Raw genomic sequence first — 23,518 nt, forward strand, 5'->3', positions numbered from 1 at the left:
GCTGTATTGAGCTATGGCTAGCCATAGACAATCTACACTACACCGATAGAAAATAAGCCTCAAAGGCTACTAGTATTCTCTCCAAGTCCCGCTGAACCTCTAGAACAACGTATAACTCCCATGGCACAAGATGCGAGACGATTGCCGCGGTGTATTCAAGCAGCAATTTCCTCGAGAATGGCCTCCATCTCTTCCCGCCTGAATGGCGTGCTGATCAATTCTGTACCGAGTGCATCACGGGTGCTAGTAATCATCTGATGATCGTGAAATCTAGACATGAAGTTAGCAACATGCAATATACTCTCACGTAAAAGGGCGTGCCCAAACTTACTCTTTGAGAAGCTGTCGGAAAGCCATTTCAGAACTAGGACACACAAACGCCTCGACCGCCTTGTTGAAGAGCATACGGTACTCAATCCCGGGGTTATCTGCCGCCGAGCCGGAGCCTGAAGCCTGCCCCGAAGGCGCGTCGTCCATGGCGGCCAGCACCTCGGCCAGGAGCAGCAGATACAAGCCTTTGGCATTCTGTGTCAAACTCTTGAGCACAAACGTTACGCCCTCCTTGCCGCCAATGCGGCGGTTCGCCCGGCCCAGAAGCTCGTGCACCTCATCGACCGGCTCTATCTCCGGCGGCGCAAAGGGCGCCAGTGTGGTCGCATCATGAAAGGCGAAGCGGAACGCGCTGCGCTGGCCCACATCCCACAGGATCGCAAAGTCAGGCGAGTCCGCCGACACCACCATCTCGACATGGGGCGACGTTGCCAGGGCCGCCAGGACCGCCTGTAGCGCCGGTTTGCGCAGCGGCGGCGCGTCGACGCTGTTGACCAGCACCGTCAGCGTCTCGCTGCGCGACGCGAGAGCGCGCAGCACGTCGGCGAGCAGCGCCGCCGGCTGTGCGCTGGCGGGCCGCTGGTTGAGCTCCAGCGATGCCCAGATGGTGTTAAGCAGGTCGCGCGCGGCCATGGCGCGCGCAAAGCCGTTGACCATGACGATGCGGCGCTTGGCGGCGCGGGTGCTGCTGCCGGCGGTGTGGCGTGAGAGAAAGGTGGCGAAGCGCCGCATCAGCGCCCGTTTCGAGCCCATGCCGAACAGGCACAGGCTGAAGCCCTCGGCAAGCTCAAAGGCCCACTGCGGGAAGCTCTCCTCGTGCAGGGCCTGCAGGAAGGCGACGTCGCCGGCATGCGGGTCGGCCAGATCGCGCGCTAGCGTAAAGTATTCGTCGGGTGTCAGGAGCTCCAGGTCGCCGAGTGTGCTGTTGCTCGTGGTGGCGCGGCCGGGCTTGTTATGGAAAAAGTATATTTCGTGTGGCGGCTGGTCGCGCGACGGCTCGGGCGTGGGCTCCTTGGGCCGCCGGCCGCGCTTCTTGGGCAACTTTCCATCCTTGGCTGCGGCTGCTTTTCGACTACGCTTGCGTGACGGCGTAGCAGGCGCCGGCTCGCTGCCAGACATTTTGGCCTCGTCGTCTTCTTCGTCATTGGCCGAGCCCGACTCGGACTCGGTGGACGACCCATATATATGGCGCGCCAATCCGAGCCGCTCGTCGTCGCTGTCCAGCTCGTCGGCATTGGCCCGCTCAATCATGGCGTGCATGCTCTTCCGCCGCGCGGATTGGTCGGCGGCTGCGCGGCGGCGCGGTGTGGGCGCGCCGTTCGTTGGGGTTTTGGGCGTGCGCGCCGTGCTGCGCTTCCGGCTCGGCGTGGCGGTCAGTGAGGCATCGGTCTTGCGGGTGTATTTGCGCTTGGGCTTGGCAGCAACGGTCGGCGAGGTCTCGAAATCGCGGTCGGAGTCGTCTTCGGCGGCACCCGGGCGGTCGGGGGAGCTCGAGATTAGGCCCTCATTGCGGGAAATGGCGCTGGTGGCAGCGGCCCGGCGGCCTTTGCGAGGTGACGGAGAGGCGGCGGGTGGAGGAATGAGATCGTCGTTGCTTAGGGTTGTGGCTTTTTTGAGCGGAGAGCCACCAATGACGTAGGTTCGGGGCGGCATGATGGAAATCAAGGTATAGCTCAAGTGGCTAACGATCGTGGAAGGCGTTAGACCGGAAGGAAAACGGCGACTCTGCTGGCGATGGTGATGATGAGCACGCGTAGAGTGGAAGACAAACACGCGTCAGGTAGATCCCTAGTATTTAGTAGGGTTAGGCCACCATTAGGGTTGCTGATCCACTGCAAGCTTTCCATCTTGAACAACAGCTCTCACACACCACTACCAAATACACCTCTGCCAGCCGAGCTCTACAGAAATCTGTCTATGATGAATTTGAATCTCTCGGCGACTCTCAGCATCTGGAAGCTCGTCACCCGCCCGTCGTTATGTCTCCCACACCAAAGCGTGTCGACCTTTGCTGATTTGCCTATCCCGCTTGACGGGCCGTTGAAGGAGCAGGGCAAAAAAGTTGATATAAGAGCAGTGGTGCTAGACAAAGATGACTGCTTTGCGTATCCAGAGGCTAATGAGGTTTTACCTGCGTACAAGGTAAGTTCTATAGAACTCTGTGCTATCATGTGATGTGAGGGTGTTGCGGGTAGAACATGGTAATTTTGAAGCTTCGAGCACGGGAGATCCCAACATGATGCCACTCCCCCCGCTAAAATACTGAATGTTACTCGATTCGGCTTAACAATACTAACCACGAATTTCCTAACCTGCCCAGAGTCACTTTGAACGCCTCAAAGCCGCATACCCAGGCCATAAGCTCGTGATTGTCAGCAACACCGCCGGCGCCAGCTCATACGACCCCCAGCGCCGGCTCGCCACGTCCGTTGAATCTGCCACGGGCGTGACTGTGCTCTCCCACAGCACCAAAAAGCCCGGCTGCGGCGACGAAATCATGGCGTACTTTGCCGCGCACCCCGAGACGGGCGTGACCAGCCCTGCGCAGATTGCCGTGGTCGGCGATCGGCTCAGCACGGACATGATGCTGGCCAATATGCTCGGCAGCTGGGGCTTTTGGATTCGCGATGGCGTGGTGGACAACACAAAAAAAAGCATGGTGAGTTTGGGTTGGGTGTCTGGGCGTTGCCTGATACCAATTCCTGGTTGCATCTTAGTCACTTGATTGTTGCACATTGGCTTGTGTCACCATGGCGTGAGACGTATCCATTTGCCGACTTCACCTCATTCCGGGCTCACTTTCCACTTTGGCTTCTCCCCTTTCGTCCTGTCTACGGAAAAAAAAGATAGGGTCTACTCCCATTCCTTTGCCAACTGCATGGCTTGCCCACAGAAGACTCTCTCTCCTACCGCCACCCCCTCCACCACAATTGTCGCTTTGCATGACTCAAGCAAACTCGTTAGGCTAACAAACAAACTCTCTTTTTCCTCATGCAGTTCTCTCGTGTCGAGCGACCTCTTTATGACTTTTTGCGGCAACGCGGTGTTTCCGCCCCAGAGCCGAAATCCCCATTTGAATAGCGGATGGCCTGGGTGTATAGAGGTGCGGTACTGGCATTTTATCTTTTGCTTCTATGGGAGAGATAGCGGCCAGATCTCTGTTTCCTGACTTGTGTCGTGGGCCTGAAGGTATTTTAAACGCTAGGCTTTTTTAAAGCAAACATGCCATTGTGCCAAAGGTTAAAAAAGCGTACATGTTTCGATCTTATGTTCACTATGGACATGTAGTTAGAGAAAACCTGCTTTTATGGCCGCCTCTTTTCTTGAAACTTGCTAGCTCAAGTTTATACAATAGCCATGTTGAGGACATCGTGTCCAGCAAACACCAGGGAACAATCCAGGGTGAGAATAAGTTGGAGAGGTCGTTGCCAACAAATGAAGAGACACTGATCTTCCCACAATAGAGATTCATGTTTTTATCAAATAACTTCATGTGCCTTTCTTGAAAAGGCCCTGACCTCTTTCTATCTGCTTTGGTGCTCTACCGTGATTGCTGTGTTGGTTGCCCTCCCGTGAGCCCGTGAGCCAACTAATAATCCACACACCAAACTCATTCGGTGTCGGTACTAGTATCTGGTATATGGTCCAGAAAAGCAAACTAGGCAATGCGCCATCTACAGCCCGCCCAAACACAGCTGCTGGCTTTCCTATTTCTTGGGATTTGGAGCTAGACTCTCTTTCATCTGGTCTTCATATCTTGGTGTGCATTCCTCTCGCGCTCTTTTTCTGTCTTGTGTTCCTTTCTCTACATCAATATCGTGATCGTGATACCTTTGTAAGACTGCTAAGCACTTTGCGCAGCGCAGACACAAACCGAGTTCTCGACAGGCCCTTTTTTGTTGTTCTTTAACGCTCGAAACGAATTCAATACAAAAAATCACCACTGGACAGCATCATGGTTGGTAAGCAATGGAGTCCTGGTGAAGAAAAGACGTTCTGGAAAAAGATCGTCCCGCGGTCCCCGAAACGACTGGGCATCCACCGGCTTAACCCCGAAGAGACGTGGGATCACTTGGCAGAAGTCATGCAACGGTCCATGGGCAACGAGGCAAGACGGACTTATACAGGTCTAAGTCTGTGTAAGTAACAATAGCTCCAAAAAAAAGATGCCAGTATATATCTTACTAATGCGTGACGCAGTTGAACACTGGTTCCAGAACGTTGTCCTACCCTATGTATCCAAGCACGCGGTGCTTTATGCTGCCCAGTACAAGGCCGCCATGTGTAAGTAAGACAAAGCTGCTACTTCTCACATTGTCCTTGCCAACTGACACGACACAGCCCCCGAGGAAAAGGAATCGCTGGAAAGACGACAGGATGATCGCGCCCGCCGCCCTCGCACCACAAAAGCCAAGCGGGACCGCGCGGCGCTGGCTATGACGAAAGCCCGAGAGAAGGCAGACATACAGCGCCGCCGAGAGATGCAGCAGAGCATACAGAGAATGGATCAGGGCTTGGAGCTTTCGCACGCCGAGCTTCTGCAGCCACAGCAGCAGCAGGAAACTGAGATGGACGCCGGTGCTATGGAGCCGTCGACAGTAGCAGATGTGGGCGTCGCGCCAACTGAAATTACGAATGATAGTCCCCTGCTACAGCCACAGGCGCAATACCCCCTTCTGGCCCAGAGCCAGCACCAACTGACTGATGAAGAAGCTACAGTGCAGGATATGAATGAAGAGAGCGCCAATGATGCCGGCGGAAAGGATGACCGGCAAATCCAGCCGGTACATAACGCTAAGCTTTGTAACCGCGCCGAGTGTATAAATGGCCCCGAAACCAACGATCTGTTCCCACCTCGGGGCCAGATTTCCGATACTGATGTGGCTCTGGATGTGCAAGAGTCTCCCGGGATCATATTTGGCACAGAAGATGTTGCAGCTGATGCGGTCGGGATAGACTTGATTTCATGTCACTTTGGCTTTGACCCTGACAGTATATGCTTGGACTCGACTGACTTTCCTGACACCAAGCTTACTTTTAACTTGGGTGATAGCGGCATAGAAAGCCACGATAGCCCTTCCCTGAATTCACAGAGACAGTCCAAGCGTGCTGAACATGGCACAAGCTGTGGAGCCATGTGCACTACCAACAACAACTTGAATTACAGTGATGGCGAGGAATCATCAGGCTTTAGTTGCAGCAGCCCGGGCAGCAATATCTTTGGGTTAGAGGCCGGTCAATCTCCCCACTTCGGCAACAGCTCCCCCTACGAAGTCGACGCAGCTAGCACTCTGCTGATGAAATCTTCCGTCACGAAAAAAGCAGACGATGGTAGTCTGGGCTATGAAATGCACACGCCCGCCCAGCACCAGCTGATGTCCCTGACCGACCCAGGCCACGATGTGCTCCAGGCATTGGTCCAGTCGACTCCGTTTATGAACAGCCAAAGCCCAGCCAGCTATTACTTCCACAACTACACCAGCGATAACGACATGTTGATTTCCGTGGCATCCGGCGCCCTTAATGTTTTGCCGGGGGGAGCTCTTAACTTTGTCCATCTCGGCGATGCCGCTGGGTTTGACTCGATGGCTGTCGGCCTGCCTCTGCCAGCCATGGAGCTGCATGATCTTGGTAGTATGCCACTAGACCTGCGACTAGACGAGACATCGGGTAGCATAGACATGACGGCCTTGGGCTTTGGCTTTGGCAGTGCAGATTCGATGTGCGGGAGCCTAGAGGCAGCGCATCTGCAAAGTGCGCATGCTAGCCACACTCCATCCGTGTCGTTGATGGCGCTGTCGAGCACGCATAGTCACGGTGGGACCATCGACACCAGCTCCATGGGAGGAGCTCCCGGCGGCGCTGGAAACAAGTTTGAGACGGGCTTGCCGGTGGCGGCGCAAAACCAAATTGCACACATCCAACAAATGCAGCAGATCCAAGCGCAGGCACACGCTACGGCCGGGGTGACGTGGGAGGACGGAGTGCTGTACTTTGGCCGGTCTATGGTGTAGAAAGGATAAACCGGGGGAGCGTTTGGCTTGTGGACATATAGATAGGGCCTCGCGGTGGAGGTAAAATAGCTGCATACGGCTCGAATAGAAATAATGTGTCAGTCCCCAGCAGTCTTAAATCAAGATTAATTACCTGTAGATTCCAACAATCTCTGCAGCTCTTGCTTGCTAAACTCCCCGTCCACCAAACAGGACGAATGCAGCACCACGCCACGGCCATCCCCGAGCGCGCTTATGATCCCCGCAACATTCCCACTCCGCACCCCTCCGCCCACGACAACCTCAAGCCTCCCGCGGGCCGCCTCGCAAAACACCCGCAACACATCACCATTATCCACGGCACGCCCCGGCCCACCAGACGTCAAGACCGCCGCAAAGCCGCACGCGACAATCTGATCCACGAGAGCGCGCACGCCGGCATCGCCGCTCTCCCGCGCCGCCGCCGCCAACACCTGGTCGACGGCGCGGTGGAGCGTGCACGGCGCGCCAGCTGCGGCCTGCACGAGCGCCACGTTGGCGGCCACGTCGAGCCGGTCGGGTGCGCCGGCCGCCAGGCAGCCAAAGACGAAGCCGGGCCCGTGGCGGCCGGGCGCTAGCGCCTGGATGCTGCAGTGCATCGAAGCGAGCTCGTCTGCCGTGTAGGTGAAGTCGCTGGCGGCCGACAAAGCGGCGGGCGGGCCGCGCGGCCGGACCATGATGCGTAGAGCCGCCTGGTCGACTAGGCTGCTGATGGTGGCCTCGCATTCGGCTGCGGAGGGCGTCAGGCCGCCAGCGGGATAGGACGCAGAGCGGTTGAGCTCGATGCGGTGAGCCCCGGCGGCAAGGGCCGCAGCGGCGTGGGCGGGCTGGAAGACAGGGACTTCAATCCGGAAGGGCGCCATTGATGAAATCCGCGGTGGAAAGCTACCGGTGTGAATCGCGGTAGTTCGGTGAATGTTTCGCTGTGCCAGGACAAGGCTGGAGGGTGAGATCGAGCCCCGCATTTCGGCTCCACTTTGAACCTCCGCAAAACCCCAACGCCCAGCCGTCGCGCTCTTCAAGCTTCTCCCATCAATCTACGGCTAATTTTCTCGAGCTCCCACACCACCATGCCGCCGATCCGCGTCCCGTCCGAAGCCGATTTCGCCGACCTGGCCGCGCGGCTGCCGCACACGCTGCACTTCTCCTCGCGGCCGTCGACCACCGCGATCCTGCTGCTCTTCCACGGCCTCGGCGACACGCACGCGTCCTTCTCAAAGTTTGCATCCAGCATCAACCTGCCCAACGTGCTGGCTATTAGCGTGCGCGCGCCGTTCCCGGTCCCGCTGGCCTTTGCCCCCGACGACACCTCTGGCGCCGGCAGCTTCCACTGGGGCGACGACATCCTCGTGGATCCGAGCAGCGGCGGCATCGACCCGGACCCGGGCTTTGCGCGCGCCGTCGGCATTGTCTGGGACGAGCTGGTTGACGCCGTGCTGCTGCGCGCTTGCGGCTGGAGTACGCGCGACATCATGCTCTTTGGCTTTGGCCAGGGCGGCTCGTTTGCGCTCGCGCTCGCACGCCATGCAGCGAAGCTGGCGGCTACTGCGAGCAAAGACGGGCAGGCCCAGTTGATGCAGCAGGTCGATCGCTTCAAGGGCGTCATCTCGCTCGGTGGCCAGATACCGTTGTCGGCTGTCGGCAGTGGGACGGCGGATAAGGCGACGTCAAGCGTGCTGCTGGTTCAACTGGATAAAGACGCAGAGAACGCGGTGAAGAGGCATTTCGCCCAGGTGCAAACCGTGCGCTGGAAGAGACCACAGGTAGATATGCCGCGCAATCGGGATGAGATGCTCCCTATAATGCAGTTCTTTGCGCAAAGCCTGAACCAGGGGTGGTGATGCGAACCAAGGGAACTAAAGCAGCATCAATACATGTACCAACAAAGCAAATCACATCAATTCACGGTCACCAGAGGGAGAATCTTGTTTCGCGCTGCACTTGTTTGTATTAATGCTGATACGTCTATGCGGTGTTTTAGTCCGCAACACCCTTCTAAAATAATCTAATGTAATAGCAAAGCAAAGTTCAAATGACTGATCCTACACTTCTCGTCCCCTCTTCCCTTCACTCCATGCAAAAAATAGGCTTCTAGCACTTAGAAGCGGTCGGCAGGCTGGCGGGTAGAGCGCTCAGCGTAGGTGTTAGTCTTGCCGCTGTCAGTGCGGCCGACGCCGAGACCCAGGCACTCGGCAATCTTGTAGAAGATGTCGACGTTGTTGTAGACTCCGCCAAAGTCGTACTGGCAGGGGCCCAGAGCAAAGACGGGCACATCGGTCAGAGAGTGGACACCGACGTGCTCGCTGGGGGCCAGAGTACCGTTCAGGATGAAACCGTTGGTAGCATCAGAGTCGGTCGCGTACCACTCGCCGTTATCGCGCTTGGTGGCAGGGACACGAGGACCCTCAGAGTGGACGCGGTAGTTCTCGCGGCGATCAGGAACACCGGCAGAGCCAGCAGCAATGGCGTAGCGGGGCTCCCAGTTCATGGGGAAGTTGGGACCAGTGCCGTAGCTGACACCAGGGGCAGGCTTGGTGTACTGAGACTCACCAGACTGGCCGTAGACACCAATGGCCTTGCGCTTGCTGCGCATGTCCTCGGTCTCGGCAATGTACTTGGTGTCGGCAGAGCCAAAGACATCGAAGCCGTGGCCGTGGTCAGCAGTGACAATGATCTGGGTCTCCTCGAGGATGCCAAGGTTCTTGAGCTGCTCAATAGTTCTGCGGATAGTGTCGTCAAGCTCCAGAAGATCACCCAGAGCACGGTCGTAGTCCAGGTTGTGCATCTGCTTGTCAATCGAGGCAGCCTCAATCATCAGGAAGAAACCCTCCTCCTTGCTGCGGGCGCTCATGATTTCAATGGCCTTGCTAGCCATGTCCTTCAGGCCAGGGGGGTTAAGGGCAGAGCCCTCCTTGTCACGGGGGTGGTTCTTCATCTTGGCAAGGTTCTCGGTGTAGATGTTGCGGTCCAGCCAGACGGGCATGGGACCCTGGGAGAAGACACCCAGAGCACGAGCGTCAGCGTTGAGAGAGTTCAGGGCAGTCTTGTCGTTGGCAATGTTGTAGCCCTTCTCGGCAAAGGCTGCGTAGTAGTCCTTGCCCTGGTAAGAAGTGTCACTGGGGAAGAAGGCCTCGGCACCACCGCCGAAGTAAACCTCGGGGCCACCGTGGTTGGTCCAGGTGTAGTTGGTCACGCCGTTGAGGGCCTGGTCGAGCAGGGCACCGTAGTGAAGACGGGCGCGGGAGTGGCCAGTCAGGGCAGTGGGAGTGGCATCGGGCAGATGGGCGGTGGAAACAGCACCCCAGCGCATGCCCAGGAGACGGGTGACAAGCTCCACAATGGTCTCGACCTTGGGGTCGTCGAACGAGTCGGCAGAAGAGTCAGAGTAGATACCCAGGGAGTCGACGGTTCCCTTGTGGCCACTGTACAGCGAAGCAGCCGAGTTGGCCGAGTCGGTCAGGTAAGAGTCGACGGAGTGGGTCATCTGGTGACCAAGTACGGGAAAAGAGTCCATGGCCATGCGGGACTGGTACTTTCCGTTGATGGACTTGTGACCCAGCAGACGGGCAGCAGTGATCTGGATAGGTTGTTAGTGAAAACTGGCGGAAAACTGTAGAGTAGTGCAAAAAGAAAACGTACCATGTTGGTAGTCATACCATCACCAATGAACATGACAACGTTCTTGGCCTTGCGCTGAGTGCTGATGGGGCGAACGACCCAGTTGGCAACGGTGGTCTCGCCGTTGTAGTAGTTGAGGGTGACCTCGTAGGTACCGGGCTCGTTGATGGAGATGCGGCGGTAGATTCTGGAGGCAACGTTGACCAAGCTCTTGGAGCCGGTGTCCTCGGCAAAGCGGTCCTCGAACCAGCCAAACTGCCATTTCTCCATGTCGGGCTCCTGGATCTTGAAGAACTCAGTAATGGGCTTGGGCTCCTCGCCGACCTTACCGATGGTGACACTGAAGCCCTCATCGGGAACACCGTTGTTGAAGGCCTCGGTGCCGTTCAGGGGAGCGTGAACCTCGACACGGAGATCAAAGAACTGGTTGGGGAGAAAGTCGGCCTGGTCAGGAGGCAGAACGCAGCCAAGCTTGGGGCAGGTACCCAGGCGCTGGTAGGTCTGGGCCGTAGCCATGGAGGCCGAAGCCAGAAGGGCAAGAGAAGTAAGCTTAGCCATGGTGAATGAGTGGGAGAGAGAAGAGAAAGGCTTTGCTAAGAGAGGAAGAGAAACAAGACACTGGTCAAACAAATCGTCGCTGATTAGAGGAGAGAAGAGCAGGCGTGATAAGAGACCGGTGAATTGGGAGGTGAGGGTGAGGAGCAGAAGGAAAAGAAGACCAGAACACCTGGGAACGGCGAGTCTTAAGTACTTGAGCCGAGATGTAAATCTTGACCACGAACTTGGGGGTGGGGATGGCCGCCAAAGGCAAAGCACGTACCAAGCACGGCTAGAGGTGCCCTAGTTGCCCTTTGGGTTTCCTTGTCGACACACCCACTCACTCGCCCACCCCCGGTCGTTCTTACACTCCCTTGGCTCGTCATTATTCTCTCTTCTTCTCAGCGACTGCCTCTCGACCTCGACGCTTCCCCGACTTCCATGCGCCCATGCTCTGGCTAGCGGGCATTTCTTTTTGGATGACAGGCCTTTTTGCCAAGAACACATCACAGCCAGAGGCTTCTCGGCGTGGACGTGGGTGAGGTGAGTGTGTGCAGGCCAAGGTCCAGGGTCCAGGGTGCCAAAATCCGGTATAAAAAAAGCATACTTGTGCCAAGATTGCAGGCAAGACAACTAACGAGAGGCATTGCAGGGTTTCCCAGGGCTTTTCCAGAAAGTCTCGGCAGCTAGAATAGAAGCACAGTAGCATCCAGCGATCCTGTGACAGCTAGTCAAGCTAGCAGATCTATGTTAGGCCTTGCTTTGACATCAAATCAGACGGCGGAACCAAGACACGTGAAGCTAGTGAGACTGGAGGTCAGCAGAAGCGAGTTTAAGGATATCTTTAGCCTTGGCTACGCCAGCAGCAACGTTATTTTTGAGTGGCCGTAGTGACTTGGAGAATTCCAGCCAGCGGCACAAGGTATGGCGATAGGCTGCCGGCCAGAGACCACTTGTCCTGGGACCAGCGCACTTTGGACAAAGGGCCGCACGGGCGACTTGCAGCAACGGAGGGAGGCAAACGGGGCCAAGGCCTAGAGGAATGGCCATGAACCTTGAGCACCAGGCGCAGATAAGGATGCGCCCAGCACAGCGCCTCCCACCAGCCAACCCCACAGTGGGTGGTGGTTCCCGCCTGTGTGAATTATGCACTCCAGACGGGCAGTGGAGGACATGTTCTATTCTCCGGCGGGACGAGAGCGAAGTGCAGCCGCACAATCGCGTAACGGCAGAAGCTCTGGTAGACGGCAAAATCGCCCACTGGAAGATGAAGAACTCAGCCGGCATAAAAATCGGCGAGGCACCAAGGCGGTGAGCAGGTATCCCGGCAAAATGCCAAGGCAAAGTTGTGGGCTAAATAGAAGTCCCCAAAAGGGATGTTTCCGTTTACTGAAGCATCATCATCCGGCCCTTGCGAAAACGCAGGGTTAGTGTCCAAATCCCCGATTCCTCATCCTGCCAGACCCTAACGGCTGCACTCCCGAACTTCACTTCATCTGGTTTACATTCCCCGCCGTGCGTGCGTAACCTTCGTCCCTGATGCGCCCTGCAACGTTATTCTGCAGCTTTCAACGTGCACGTTCTGCATCGCCGATTCTCCAAGTCTCTATTCTCCAACCATCATGGCCAGGCAAGCAAACAAAAAAAAAAAGGTCCCGCACATGCTCATTTGCCTGATCTAGAAACTATTTGGCAAGATGACAAGACAGCGAAGAGCCGCCGGATTCTGCAACCTGCTGAGGCAAAATCTCAACTAAACCCACACTCTTTTATTTTTGCCTGTCTGCTGGGGTAAGATTTTGGGGTACACCGAGCTTTCCATCTTGTGTCAACGAGTTGGTCGTATTTTCTCTTGTTTTCTCGCAGTCTCTTTTCCTTTTTTCCTCCTCCACCCTCCATCTAGAAAATTCTGGGGATCGGGCCTTCTAGTCTGCTCCTTCTTCCTGCAGCTTGTCACCAAGTTGTCACGATGCCATGGTCTAGTTGACCATGTGCCGGAACTAGCCTGGCCGGCAAATCGGCTGGCTGTCTCTGGGGCGTTTGTGCTCACGCCAACACCACGTCGTGTTGGTCAGTTTAGTTACATTTGGCAACGAGCACGTTGAACTAAAACTATGCAATTTGTACATGATTGCACATTGATCATGCACGCCTCTTCTAATCTTGCCCATCTCCGTCCGGCTCACCTTGTGGGAACAAATGTCGAATACCTGTACCTGTACCTGTACAATGCTTGTTCATCCTCTGTTCCTCGTTGTATCCATTATCACATGCTGGTTTATCTGGATGAGACTCTCCGTCCCAAACTACATGCTATTTGGACTTGGGAGGATAAAGGCGTACTGCCCCCACAAAATGGCTGCTCGTAATGACAACGGACCCAGGTGTGAATCGTGCATTTCTCTTGAGTAAGACGTTGGCACTTTTTGTTTACCCAGAATTTCTCATTTTTGCACTTGTACACTTCTGTGCGTCCCCCCCCAGTGGCCGCTGTCTACTTCTGTGCCAGCGGTTTCCCTGCCGGGTACTCCATATGCCTGGGTCGCATCGGGTATAGCGATTCGGCGGTGGTCTCTGCTCATGTACCCTCTTTTCTCCTCCGTTTGAAGTGAATCCGTGTATTTGTACACACATGTATGCACATAACGGTCATAAACACGGTACTTTGTGCCGAAGGACCACCAGGATCGCCACATGATTGCTATACAAAAGGCATGGTATATAGCCTTTGACTTGGCTCCCTCAAGTATAGGTCCCTACCCATATTGATCCTTGCAACACTATCAACAACAGAATCATGCTATTGGTGCACTACTACACCCACAGGACCCGCAATAACGCAGCACGGCTTCAAACGCAAAAGTTATCATCACTGCGTCAAGCTTGGACGCCTTTGACGGCGCGGATGAAGCAGATATAGCGGCCGTGGGGAGGCAGAGCCCCACAATTACATTGCACCATAACTAATGCAGTTACCCGAACAACTGAGCTAGTCCATCGAGTCCAGTTGGTCGAGTCCAGTCAACTCGAGTCGAGTCCTGCTGTACCTTCCGCGCTGTGAGCTCACTGCTTTATGACGTGTTATACCATTGGAGCATCGGCTTCCTCCCCTGCCTCTCGATTTTTCCCTGCGTTTTCCTCCGTTTCTGGACTGCGAATTAGTGACGACCTGTCAGCCATTGATACGATGGATAGTTAGTTCATGCAAAGGTACCACTCACAGGGAGGAGACGGCCCAGAGCGTTTTTGATGTTATTTTCCCTCTTATTTTTCGTACCGGATATTCTTCTTGTTAGGAGCAAGTACTTTCCGTCTCCGTCTCCGTTGCCATATGTGTATTCTCAGTGTTAGACCGGAGTGTATGCTGACTCAGCCAGAGGCCTGGGCCATAGCAGACAAATGCCGACTTGGCTTTTACGCATATTTAAGCCTCATGCACTAGTGTTGGCCGTCACATGATATCTTGGCTCCAGATCAAAGTGTACCAGTACAAATGTATGTACATATGTTCATACATACATCCATACACAAGTAACTAAATAGAAGCACGAAACGGAGGCATTCTAAACACGCTGTGTATGCACACAACTATGGTTAAACAGCGCATCGCACATAGGCCATGTTATACCCAGAAAGCCCTTTTGTCTGCCATGTCTGGGCTGCCAACGCTAATCTCCTGTTCTTCCCCGGATTTCTGCACAAACCGCCTCTACCCCCCCACCCGGCTAATCCCAATCTTTCTGTATTTACCGCTAAATTTAGTGAGCATATATGTATTTGCAAGCGTGTCCATACTTGTTCAACATGCCTTCTCCTGACCCGATTTTCATCTGCATCCTCTGCTCCGCCGGCCATCTCTTGTTTCGCCGCTGGGACCACGCACGGCTCACACTGCACTCCAGAGTCTTGAGAGTTGGGGCTCGTTGTATATAGACGCCGCGCTTGTGTCCGCCTAACATATCGCCGGGGCCACTTGGGAGAGGGCTAGGACTTGACTCGGCGTTCTTGTGCTATGTTACATATGAACATGTGATTTAATCTGGGAATAGTTATACACAAGAACAATCTCACATGTGGGTCCTGCAACCATACACTTATAGCCAGTTAGTTATGGAACAACCGCACAACTAGTTATACAGGCGCAGCCCCCTGTCAAGGCTGCGCGGGAGCCCTAAAGAGGGCCTATAACTTGACTTCTAAGGCTAGCTGCGCAAGCATGATTGTGCTCTGCCTCCGTAATGACCCCCAACAGGACTCTGAAATCCTCCGAGATGTAGCATAGCGATAATAGACTGGCGATGCCCCTGCAATCAAGACTCAACTATAACTATGTGTGTACACACATAGCTAACTACAGTATCGAGATACCGTGACTTCTAGACGAGGTTAGTGTCCTTCTGGAAGCACTAGTGCCCATTGGGCTGGGCTCGGTCCGAGTCCCATGAATGGGGTAAACCGCACCAAGGATGGCATAGCTATGGGTGTGAGTATTTTTAGGCAATGGTCAACTGGTCAACCATGTACGCACTAGCCGTTCAAATCTTGACAATAGGCCCAGTGTTTCCACCAAGTACCAACAAAACCTTGATACGTAGTGCCATGATAGGCTATCGCTCCTTCTTCCTCCTCTACTTGGACAAGATATGTACTACCCATTTACCAGTTGGTCTGCCAGGGCTTCTCCTCTTCAAAAATACGGAGCAGTCCGGGCGGACCATACTACGTAACCTTCCCACTGGCACTAGTGGCTTTGTTTCCCCGGAACCTCCAAGACCATCGTCTGCTCGGGATGTCCTTCCCCAACCAACCAACCAAAGCCTGCCCACAGGCTCGGGCGAGCAGAGGCAGACATTTCGATTGGAACGGGGCCAGTCAAAGAAAGTACGAGTCTGTACACTCATGGATACATACTGGTCTTGGGCATGGCGTCATCCGAGTGTGCCTAGCATATCTACGTACAGGCACGTATTTGTATCCAACACCTCGCAGATAAGTCATGTGTGTAGATGTTGTATTAGCCTGTTTATCTCTTTGATGCCGTGACCCACGTGCGCTGGAAACTATACAGAGAAAAGAGGCAAATAGAGACGGAGCTGTGCTTGTCATGCACTTACTTATATTCGTTCTCCATAGAACACTTTCTCTTGCTCATATTCACACACCTGGGCTTGTTGGAATACCTATGAACCTATCCTGCGGCTTTCCAATATTCGGGTCAACGGCCATCTTTGGGACAGTGCCCTGCTTGCATAACTCACGTGTCTCTCTGCCCAGGGTCCACCAAATATTCGAAAATTATAAACCCTGTACATGCACCTCGGAGATATCACGCCTTTTGTTGACGCCGTTGATGCTTGATGGTCCGGCTTCCATCTGCTGCCACGTCCCTGCTTTTGTCCAGATACCAGCGCGTGTATAGTCCAGAACATGGCTGCCTTCAATATACGCAAAGCGGAAGTACTCGTCGACCTCGGCACCCAAGCTGCGAAGCCATGTAAACTCCTTTTGCGAGTCAATGCCATTGTCAAAAAAGGTGCGGAAACGCTCCACGTCGTTGACCAGTACGCTGAGACCCTCGTAGATGGCTGCCGGCGGCGGTTGCCAGCGGAACGTGATGCTGGACATGTTGAGCCCCACTGTAGCTGCGGAGATGATCTCGGGCGACAGAATGGTAGGCAGTAGGGAATTGTGCTGTGCATCACCCTGCAGTGCAGTGGGTGTCTGAAGCACGGCGTCAAAGCCCCAACGCGCGATTCCATTTAGGAAGAGGCCGATGAGAAGACCCTGGTAGAGAAGAGACGGCCGGGTCTGAAGACTAGTGCCTGGAAGAAGAAGCATGGCGAGAATGTAGTGATGGATACGGAGGTTGAGGCCAGGAGCCATGAGCAGGACCAAGATCCCAGCAATAAAAAGCCCGTAGAGTCTCAGGTACCTGATCAAACGGCCCTCGTTGCGGAAGTAGTAGATCTGGCCGGCCGAAACCGCTACTATCACAAGAATAATCAAAGCCAAGGCCGTCTTGGCGCCAGGCTGCTGAGCCAGATCATGGGCTTCCAGCCGACTGATGGGAATCCATTCCAGTGTGTGGTTTTCAAGAGCGCCGAACCAGCAGCCGCCCAGCCATAGTACAGTCTTTTCAATCTGGGCTGTGAGACCTGCCAACGTGCGCCTGACGCCCATCTTGTCGTAAAACACCCACGCGACGAACATGGCAGGAAGGAATTTGGCAATTTGCCTAGAGACCAAGTCGGCAATTGAGTAGTGCGGCGGCGGATCAGATGCGAGGCCCACGTGCCAGTACAAGCCAATGAATGTGGAAAAGAAGAACGCTCCGGGGTGTGAAGTGAAGACGGAGATCGTGATAGAAAACGCCAGAGATACAAGCAACAGCGTCCAGCGCATATCTTTGGCACTGCATTCGACATCAAGGAAGGTGAAAGAGAGCGGGAACTCGGCGTCGAAACCAATGCTCGTGATGCCGTTGTGCTTTGAAGATTTGTAGGTCTGGCGCGCGCCAACAAGCTTCACTACGCCACAGCCGCCCTTGTCGTTGGAAATGGTGCCGGAGTGTAGTGCAGCACCGCAAATAAACGAATCCCCACGGTAAACAGCATGTAATTCGTGGTCGCTAGGTCCACCCACCACCAAAGGCTGATACACAATCTCCTGGTTGCCAACGGCTCTTGGGTTCAAAAGATGGTAGTCGAGGCAGTTGGCAGGACATCTGAACGGAAAGCCGCTGCCGTTGAACGGGCGACAGTCTGCACCGTTGAGGCCACACTGATTGCCGCGTGCCCAATATGACACACCGCAGGAAATCGGCTGCGGATCGCCCCAACCGGCAATATCGGTTGAAAATAGCTCGTGGCGCTTGACTACCGCGAAGGTGCATGCCCAGCCCAGCAGCAGCAGGATCAGTGCCGAGAGCCGCTGCTGGCGCCGGGGCAGCAGCCGGTCGACAAGAACCAGCGGGAACTCCTGTACTCTGGGAAGAAAGGGGTCAATCCGGTAGTCGCGCGGAACAGCAGGGCCATGTGCCCAGCGGCGACATGCGGCCCATAGGCGATAGGCGCTGTAGGGCACCCAGGAGGGTTTCTTCTGGATCTGAAGCCATAGCGGGTCGACGTTATCTTCGCAGTCGGTGCCGGTAGCGAGCGACGAGTTGCATGGATCGGCTATTCCAAGCGGGCTGGTGTAGGATGTTGTTGGGCTGGCGGCGGCGGAGCGGGCATCCGGTGGCGGAGCATCGGCATGTGAGTCAAAGTCATCGTGGAAAGCTTCCTGGCTGCCGGAGCCGGAGACAGAGCCAGCACGGGCTGCTTCGGTATCCATTTGGGGAGGAGTTTTGGAAGACTGCGAGTCGGTGTGCAAGGCTTGCGTGACGAGGCGAAAGAGAGCCCGAGGAAGGTCGGTGCGTTAATGCAAGCAAGACAACAGCACAGCGCGAATAAACAGAAATTGAAAATGTGAAAAAGAGGAGTGGCTCAAGTATCAGAGTTCATGCGTGTTTCTGGAAGTCTCATCGATCAAGTCACAGACGCGAAGTGACGAGCTCCAGTCGGTGGCGATCCGGCATTGCCCAGTAAACACAAGCAAACATGGGCGCGAAAGCAGGAGCAAAGGCGAATTTGCAGCAACACAACAAGAGCATCAGGATTTGCGTACTCAAGCCCCAGCCCAACCTCGTTTTGGTGGACAGGGGACAAAGTGTAACATAAACCCCCCGCCCCCATGTCTTCTCCGTTCCGCCTCTGCCGAGATGACGACATGTGAGGGTCAAATAAAAGTGGATATGTATTCTAACCCTATGATCAGAGGAACCCTATATTTACGAGACCCTAGTAGCTTGTTTCCCTGGTCCCTGAACGCATCAAAATCTGCAGTCATCGCTTCCTTTTCTGTGAGGCCTCGTCTTGTGCAGCACAATGAGAGGGCCCCGCTGAAAGCGAGAACAGAGGCGCCGTCATCACATTTTGCGGGCTTTGGTGCAACAACAACAGCCCAGGATCCCGCCCTCCGTTTTCCGCGTCTTTCTGTAACCTGTGGCCTCCCGCTGTGCAGGTGCGTGCTGTGCTGTGCTGCATGTGACAGTAACACAGTCACAACTCTATACTAACTGCGTCTAGCCCAGCTTTCCTTCTCGTCGGCCGCCTGTGGCCGGTGCAAAGAAAACCATGACAATTTCCGCTGTCGAGCCCTTCAGCTCTACCGCTACTGAGCAGTCTGACGCTATGTTCCGCATTGTCAAGCCCGCGCTCGGCTCCGCAGTGGCCGGCCAGGCCGCGCGCCTAGGCCGGTTATCGCTGCCGGGCAAGCCAGCCATCGAAACGCCTGCGTTCTTTGCTGTGACGTCGCGGGGAACTGTGCCGCACGTGACACAGGACAACCTCACAAAGCATACCCAGATCCACGGCGTCTTCATGGCTTTGGAAGACTGTAAGTCAAGTTTGGTGGTCGGCGCTTGTTCCATCTGTCATGCGCACAAGCCCACACTCTCTCCGGTGACATGTCCCGTGCTCACACATATCCCGTGATTTAGTCATCGAGCGCAAGCAGCCGCCTATATACAATACGCCCGCTAGCTCACAAGGTTCTTTGCGCGCCTTCACTGCCACACCAGACCCCATCGTCACCGTCCTCGCTGCCCGCCGCGTACCACAGGTGCCGGCGCCACTGGGCAACTCCGAGAAGCACGTCACTGTATTCACATCTACGGGATTTACACAGGAGAAAGCTACCGACTACCCCGCGCACATTGCCGCGCTGCAGCCCGACATTGCCGTGCCGCTAGCCGATCTATCGCAGACAGGCCGCAACGTGATTTCTTCGACCAAGCGCATGCGGCGCATGGGCTACCGCACAGAGGCCTGGCTAGACAACTTCCTCGAGGCGCTGCCGCGCGATCAGGCGCGCTCCAAGAACATTGCAATCTATGCGCCTGTCATTGCCACCCCGCTGCCCATGCAATGGGAGTATCTCCAGCGCCTGGCCGAGTTGGCGTCACAGTTGGATGGCTTGGCGCTGTACGATGCGCAGCTGCTGACAGAGCTGGAGGCTGATTCATATCAGTCTCTGGCGCATCTTCCGCGCTTAGCTCTGGCCTCACCCAAGACCCCGCACGATTTGTTGCGTGATGTGTCTCTCGGCGTTGATATTATGACGGCGCCGTTCCTGAACGCCATTTCCGACGCTGGTGTTTGCTTGACTTTCAGTCTGCCAGCTTCAGGCTCTTCAGCGTCTTCCAGCGAAAGCCAAGACAGTCAGCAGGAGAAACAGTTGCTTCCCAGCGGCACAGACATGTGGGACACAGCTAATCAAGCCGATGTCAAGCCCTTTGTCGAAAACTGCTCGTGCTACAGCTGCACCAAGCACCATCGTGCCTACGTGCACCATCTGCTACAAGCCAAAGAGATGCTGGGCTGGGCGCTACTACAGATTCACAACTACCATGTGCTTGAGACGTTCATGGCTGACATCCGCAGCGCACTGGCCAACGGCACGTTTGAGGAGCAGAAAGCTCTCTTCCTGGCACAGTACGATGAGACTCTTCCCGAGGGAACTGGCGCGAGACCGCGTGCGCGTGGCTACCATTTCAAGGCAGAGGCGCACCAGCCCAAGGCGAACGAGTCGGCGTGGGAAAACCTGAACCCGGAAAGATCACGCTCACGCTCTCAGTCTCGTGGAGATGCACTAAAGGATAAGCAAGAGACAGCGACGGAAGCAGATACACAGAGAACTGATACCCCAGTGCAAGATAGTGTCGCCAAGAGGTTGAAAACGGATAGTAACTAGACTAGTCATTACAGCATATGAATTGAACAATAGACAAGAGCGTAGGACCAACTAAAACTCTACCGTAAATACACCGGCCGTACCGAGAGTTACGACTGCTTCCGCGGCAACATCAAATCTGAAGTGTCGAGCGCATCAGCTCCGGCAGGCCTGTCAACCCACGAGTCTCCATGTATCTCAGCACTATGAGGCGGTAATCCTGAAACGACAGCTCCAGTCCGCCCTGCCTAGCCAGTTTCGCCAAGCTCTGTGACGTGGCGGGGCCGGCATGTCGCTGAGCCACTGCGTCTCTGTCTTCCTGCATCTGGCGCTCCTCTAGGTCACGCAGTGCCGCCATGGATATGCCTGACAGCGCAGGCGCAAACGACAGGCCAAAGGCTGTTGCTATGCCCAGCGACGAGTCGACGGTGCGCATGTAGCCGTCGAGGCGGTGGGTGATGGCTGGCGGCATCAGACAACCGTGTACTCCGGCATCAGCGAGTGAGAAGGCGCGCAGCCGCCAGATGAGATTGACCAGGTCGCGGAGGTAGCCGTTGAACTGGTCGATGTAGGATTTCTGGTAGGTGTCGAAGCGTACAAAGTTGGCCGTGTTTTTGGGCAGCTTGACGACCTCGTCAAGGGCATTTTTGTAAACATTGAAAACAAGACAAAGGCGCGAGACCACAGCTGCAGAGTGGCTGAACAGAAGCGTGTAGATCAGAGGAGCTTCTGGGAGTATAACGCGGATATTCTCTTTGAGACCACGAATGCTGTAGCAAGCTGCACTTGTCTGTAGAAAGTCGACGATGCTAAGGTGAGAGGCTACCGAGGGAGCGGTCTGCGAGATAGACGCACAGAGCATGTTGCCATGGGCAATCAATTTCTCCAAATTAGAAGCCATGACTTTGGAGGGCTTCGCCTCGGCAAGGAAGTGGCTAGACCAGTTCACAACAAGGCTACTATAGAAACGGAGGACCGTGATTTGCGAATCTGGGTTGTTTTCTGTAATAATCCGTTGTTCAGCGTGTGTGAATAGCGTACGGTGGTACTCTGAAAGAAAGGGGTTAACAATCTAGATGGACAGACAGATGGAGGATGTGGATGGCTTACGACTCCAATCCCCTAGGCGTACGTTGGACAGGATCTTCAAGATATTTGCTTGTCCGGAAACGCCATTCCATTGCTGCCCCATGAACCTACTGAGAAACTCGAGAACGGCCGGTGCCAGGTGCTACAGTTGATAAGCATGTAATCACTTTGTATCACTTTGTGTCACTTGGAAGTCGGCCTACCTTGGTCTGCTCGACATAGTCACCGAGAACTTGTAGCATGTCCTCTAAAAGTGAGGTATCCCGTGGGTCGTCACAGACATCCTGCCACGTAGAGTTTATCCAGTTGGAGACTCGCCGGAATGACGCTTCGTCTTGCTTCAGTAATAGGAGCTTTTGCAGAAGTGGATCGGCCAAAACAGCCACGAGTTGATCTGGGAACTCGATCTTGTCAAAGTTTGAAACAAAGCGGGCGGCGCTGTCAATTTCCTCAAGCGTGACCGAGTTCTACATTCCCGCATCGTTAGTTGAGTTGGTGGCTATTTCTGCTTTCCTCACTACTTACCTCTGTGGCTTGAGACGTGTGTGTACCTGGGATCAGACTTCTTTGAGGTCCTTGACCAAGAGCATTTATTGTCTGGAACCCATGATTTCTGTGATCGGGCTGGCTACTCTGCGTGGCCCTGGAGTGCTCATCTTGTATCTCATCTAGCCGAGCCCGCCAGGCCGGATCGGGATGTTTGAAAGCCGAGGCACGACCTTTAACAGCCTCGCCAACAATAATCTCAGGATAGTAGTTTTTATATACTCGCAAAAGGCCAATGACCGATGAGTCAGAGCCCAGCTTCAGTGACAGGTCCATTCTAGATGCATGTTAGCAGGGAAGTAGGCGTCAATGCCGTGGCGGAGTAGGACTTACAGATATTGGATCCGGAACGGACGCACGTGTTTTCGCCGTGTAATGACAGCCAGGAGATGACACAGATATGGTCTGCCATCCTCAATAAAAGGTCAACTCAAGATTCAGAAAGAATTGGCGTCGCGTCCTTCACTTACCTGATAGCTCCTGTATCCAGCAAGTTGAATAAAACAGCGTACGCCCGACTCAGCACATCCGGATCCTTGATTACATGGTAAACCATGACCAGCCACTTTAGTAGAAGCGCCTGAATTACAAACGAGGGCCTCAGTTCTCCGTGCCCCAATGCTGCCAAGATCCTGATGACCACCCGGCTGTCCACCCGTGCCGCTACCGGATACAGATTCTTGGCCAATGTGGCCAGCGATGCTTGGTCCAAATGGCCCTTTTGCGTGGCCAGATCGACAAGCGACTCGAGCTGGTCCGGCTCCAGGCCGTGTTCGTATGCCATTCCAGCTAGAGTGTCAATGGTGGGCCGGATGGAGGTGCCTCGCTGTCGTGCTAATAGCTTTGATGCTGGAGGGTGATGGCGTTAGGGTTAAATGATCTATCAGTGAATGGTGCGTGTGCATACCGTGAACGACATCTTCAATAAGCCCACGAATTTCGGCGCGGACATCGTTAGTATCAACATAAGACGCCATGGCTGAAGTGTAGCCGAGTCTTGCTTCCTCAAAAGCAGTGCAGAGTGTTTCTCGTCATTAAGCAGCCAATGGCATTCAGTTGAAGGTCTGCATATATAAAACAGGCCAAAAACCTGCGGGAGCAAAAATATCTTTCCGGTTGAGTAGCAGTTGTGGTTGCACGTCTTGGTTTCTATTGTTCATTTCGTGATGTTTTATTTGGTGTGGCGCTTAACGCGTAGGTCTGATTTGAGATTGGCACCGGGAAAGCCTAATCGGGAGCTTGGGTGGTGTGAACGATAGAATAGTGGGGTAAAGCGGGGTTGTTTGCACCCATGTGACCCTAGGAATCTGGCAGGTTAGGGTCTATAAGACAACCTCCCTCCTTTCACACACATGCCCCGGGTGTGATACCGAGACGAAAGAGAGCCGTGACAAGGCTAGGACATGAGCTGGCCGTCTACATATCCATATGGCGCAAGTAATAGTAAGCCCAAGACTACACAATGTGCGACATGGCACAAAAAAGTACACAGCGTCACACAAACAGCCAAGGCAGAACAATATAAAAAGAAGGGTCCTATCCACGAAGAACCCAATCTCCATTGCTAACATCAGGGGTGGCTACACCTCCATCTT

The 23,518-nt window shown here is 54.7% G+C and overlaps 9 protein-coding genes across 9 annotated transcripts; 4 read left to right on the top strand and 5 right to left on the bottom strand.

Annotated features, from left to right (window-relative positions):
- Positions 1-155: 155 nt before the first annotated feature.
- Positions 156-1,983, bottom strand: BROUX77_004379 (uncharacterized protein; the record flags this gene model as incomplete). The annotated part of the gene is made up of 2 exons (XM_073749135.1): positions 156-270; positions 332-1,983. 2 exons carry the CDS (start codon positions 1,981-1,983, stop codon positions 156-158), a joined length of 1,767 nt encoding a protein of 588 aa, XP_073604836.1.
- A 267-nt stretch (positions 1,984-2,250) lies between these two features.
- BROUX77_004380 (uncharacterized protein) lies at positions 2,251-3,411 on the top strand (the record flags this gene model as incomplete). Its single annotated transcript, XM_073749136.1, has 3 exons — positions 2,251-2,472; positions 2,651-2,989; positions 3,328-3,411. The coding sequence occupies 3 exons, from the start codon at positions 2,251-2,253 to the stop codon at positions 3,409-3,411; spliced, it is 645 nt and encodes a 214-aa protein (XP_073604837.1).
- An 874-nt stretch (positions 3,412-4,285) lies between these two features.
- BROUX77_004381 (uncharacterized protein) lies at positions 4,286-6,344 on the top strand (the record flags this gene model as incomplete). Its single annotated transcript, XM_073749137.1, has 3 exons — positions 4,286-4,469; positions 4,531-4,614; positions 4,672-6,344. 3 exons carry the CDS (start codon positions 4,286-4,288, stop codon positions 6,342-6,344), a joined length of 1,941 nt encoding a protein of 646 aa, XP_073604838.1.
- A 125-nt stretch (positions 6,345-6,469) lies between these two features.
- On the bottom strand, positions 6,470-7,225 carry BROUX77_004382 (uncharacterized protein; the record flags this gene model as incomplete). The annotated part of the gene is made up of 1 exon (XM_073749138.1): positions 6,470-7,225. One exon carries the CDS (start codon positions 7,223-7,225, stop codon positions 6,470-6,472), a length of 756 nt encoding a protein of 251 aa, XP_073604839.1.
- A 207-nt stretch (positions 7,226-7,432) lies between these two features.
- Positions 7,433-8,203, top strand: BROUX77_004383 (uncharacterized protein; the record flags this gene model as incomplete). Its single annotated transcript, XM_073749139.1, has 1 exon — positions 7,433-8,203. The coding sequence occupies one exon, from the start codon at positions 7,433-7,435 to the stop codon at positions 8,201-8,203; it is 771 nt and encodes a 256-aa protein (XP_073604840.1).
- A 257-nt stretch (positions 8,204-8,460) lies between these two features.
- Positions 8,461-10,538, bottom strand: BROUX77_004384 (uncharacterized protein; the record flags this gene model as incomplete). The annotated part of the gene is made up of 2 exons (XM_073749140.1): positions 8,461-9,939; positions 10,002-10,538. The coding sequence occupies 2 exons, from the start codon at positions 10,536-10,538 to the stop codon at positions 8,461-8,463; spliced, it is 2,016 nt and encodes a 671-aa protein (XP_073604841.1).
- A 5,274-nt stretch (positions 10,539-15,812) lies between these two features.
- Positions 15,813-17,849, bottom strand: BROUX77_004385 (uncharacterized protein; the record flags this gene model as incomplete). The annotated part of the gene is made up of 1 exon (XM_073749141.1): positions 15,813-17,849. The coding sequence occupies one exon, from the start codon at positions 17,847-17,849 to the stop codon at positions 15,813-15,815; it is 2,037 nt and encodes a 678-aa protein (XP_073604842.1).
- An 842-nt stretch (positions 17,850-18,691) lies between these two features.
- On the top strand, positions 18,692-20,309 carry BROUX77_004386 (uncharacterized protein; the record flags this gene model as incomplete). The annotated part of the gene is made up of 2 exons (XM_073749142.1): positions 18,692-18,953; positions 19,057-20,309. 2 exons carry the CDS (start codon positions 18,692-18,694, stop codon positions 20,307-20,309), a joined length of 1,515 nt encoding a protein of 504 aa, XP_073604843.1.
- A 112-nt stretch (positions 20,310-20,421) lies between these two features.
- BROUX77_004387 (uncharacterized protein) lies at positions 20,422-22,900 on the bottom strand (the record flags this gene model as incomplete). Its single annotated transcript, XM_073749143.1, has 7 exons — positions 20,422-21,338; positions 21,399-21,519; positions 21,581-21,844; positions 21,903-22,200; positions 22,257-22,328; positions 22,394-22,772; positions 22,831-22,900. 7 exons carry the CDS (start codon positions 22,898-22,900, stop codon positions 20,422-20,424), a joined length of 2,121 nt encoding a protein of 706 aa, XP_073604844.1.
- Positions 22,901-23,518: the final 618 nt, after the last annotated feature.

The sequence above is a fragment of the Berkeleyomyces rouxiae genome (assembly GCF_048999995.1).
Source record: "Berkeleyomyces rouxiae strain 22BRR77 chromosome Unknown BrBRR77_ptg000004l, whole genome shotgun sequence".
NCBI classification, from domain to species: Eukaryota; Fungi; Ascomycota; class Sordariomycetes; order Microascales; family Ceratocystidaceae; genus Berkeleyomyces; species Berkeleyomyces rouxiae.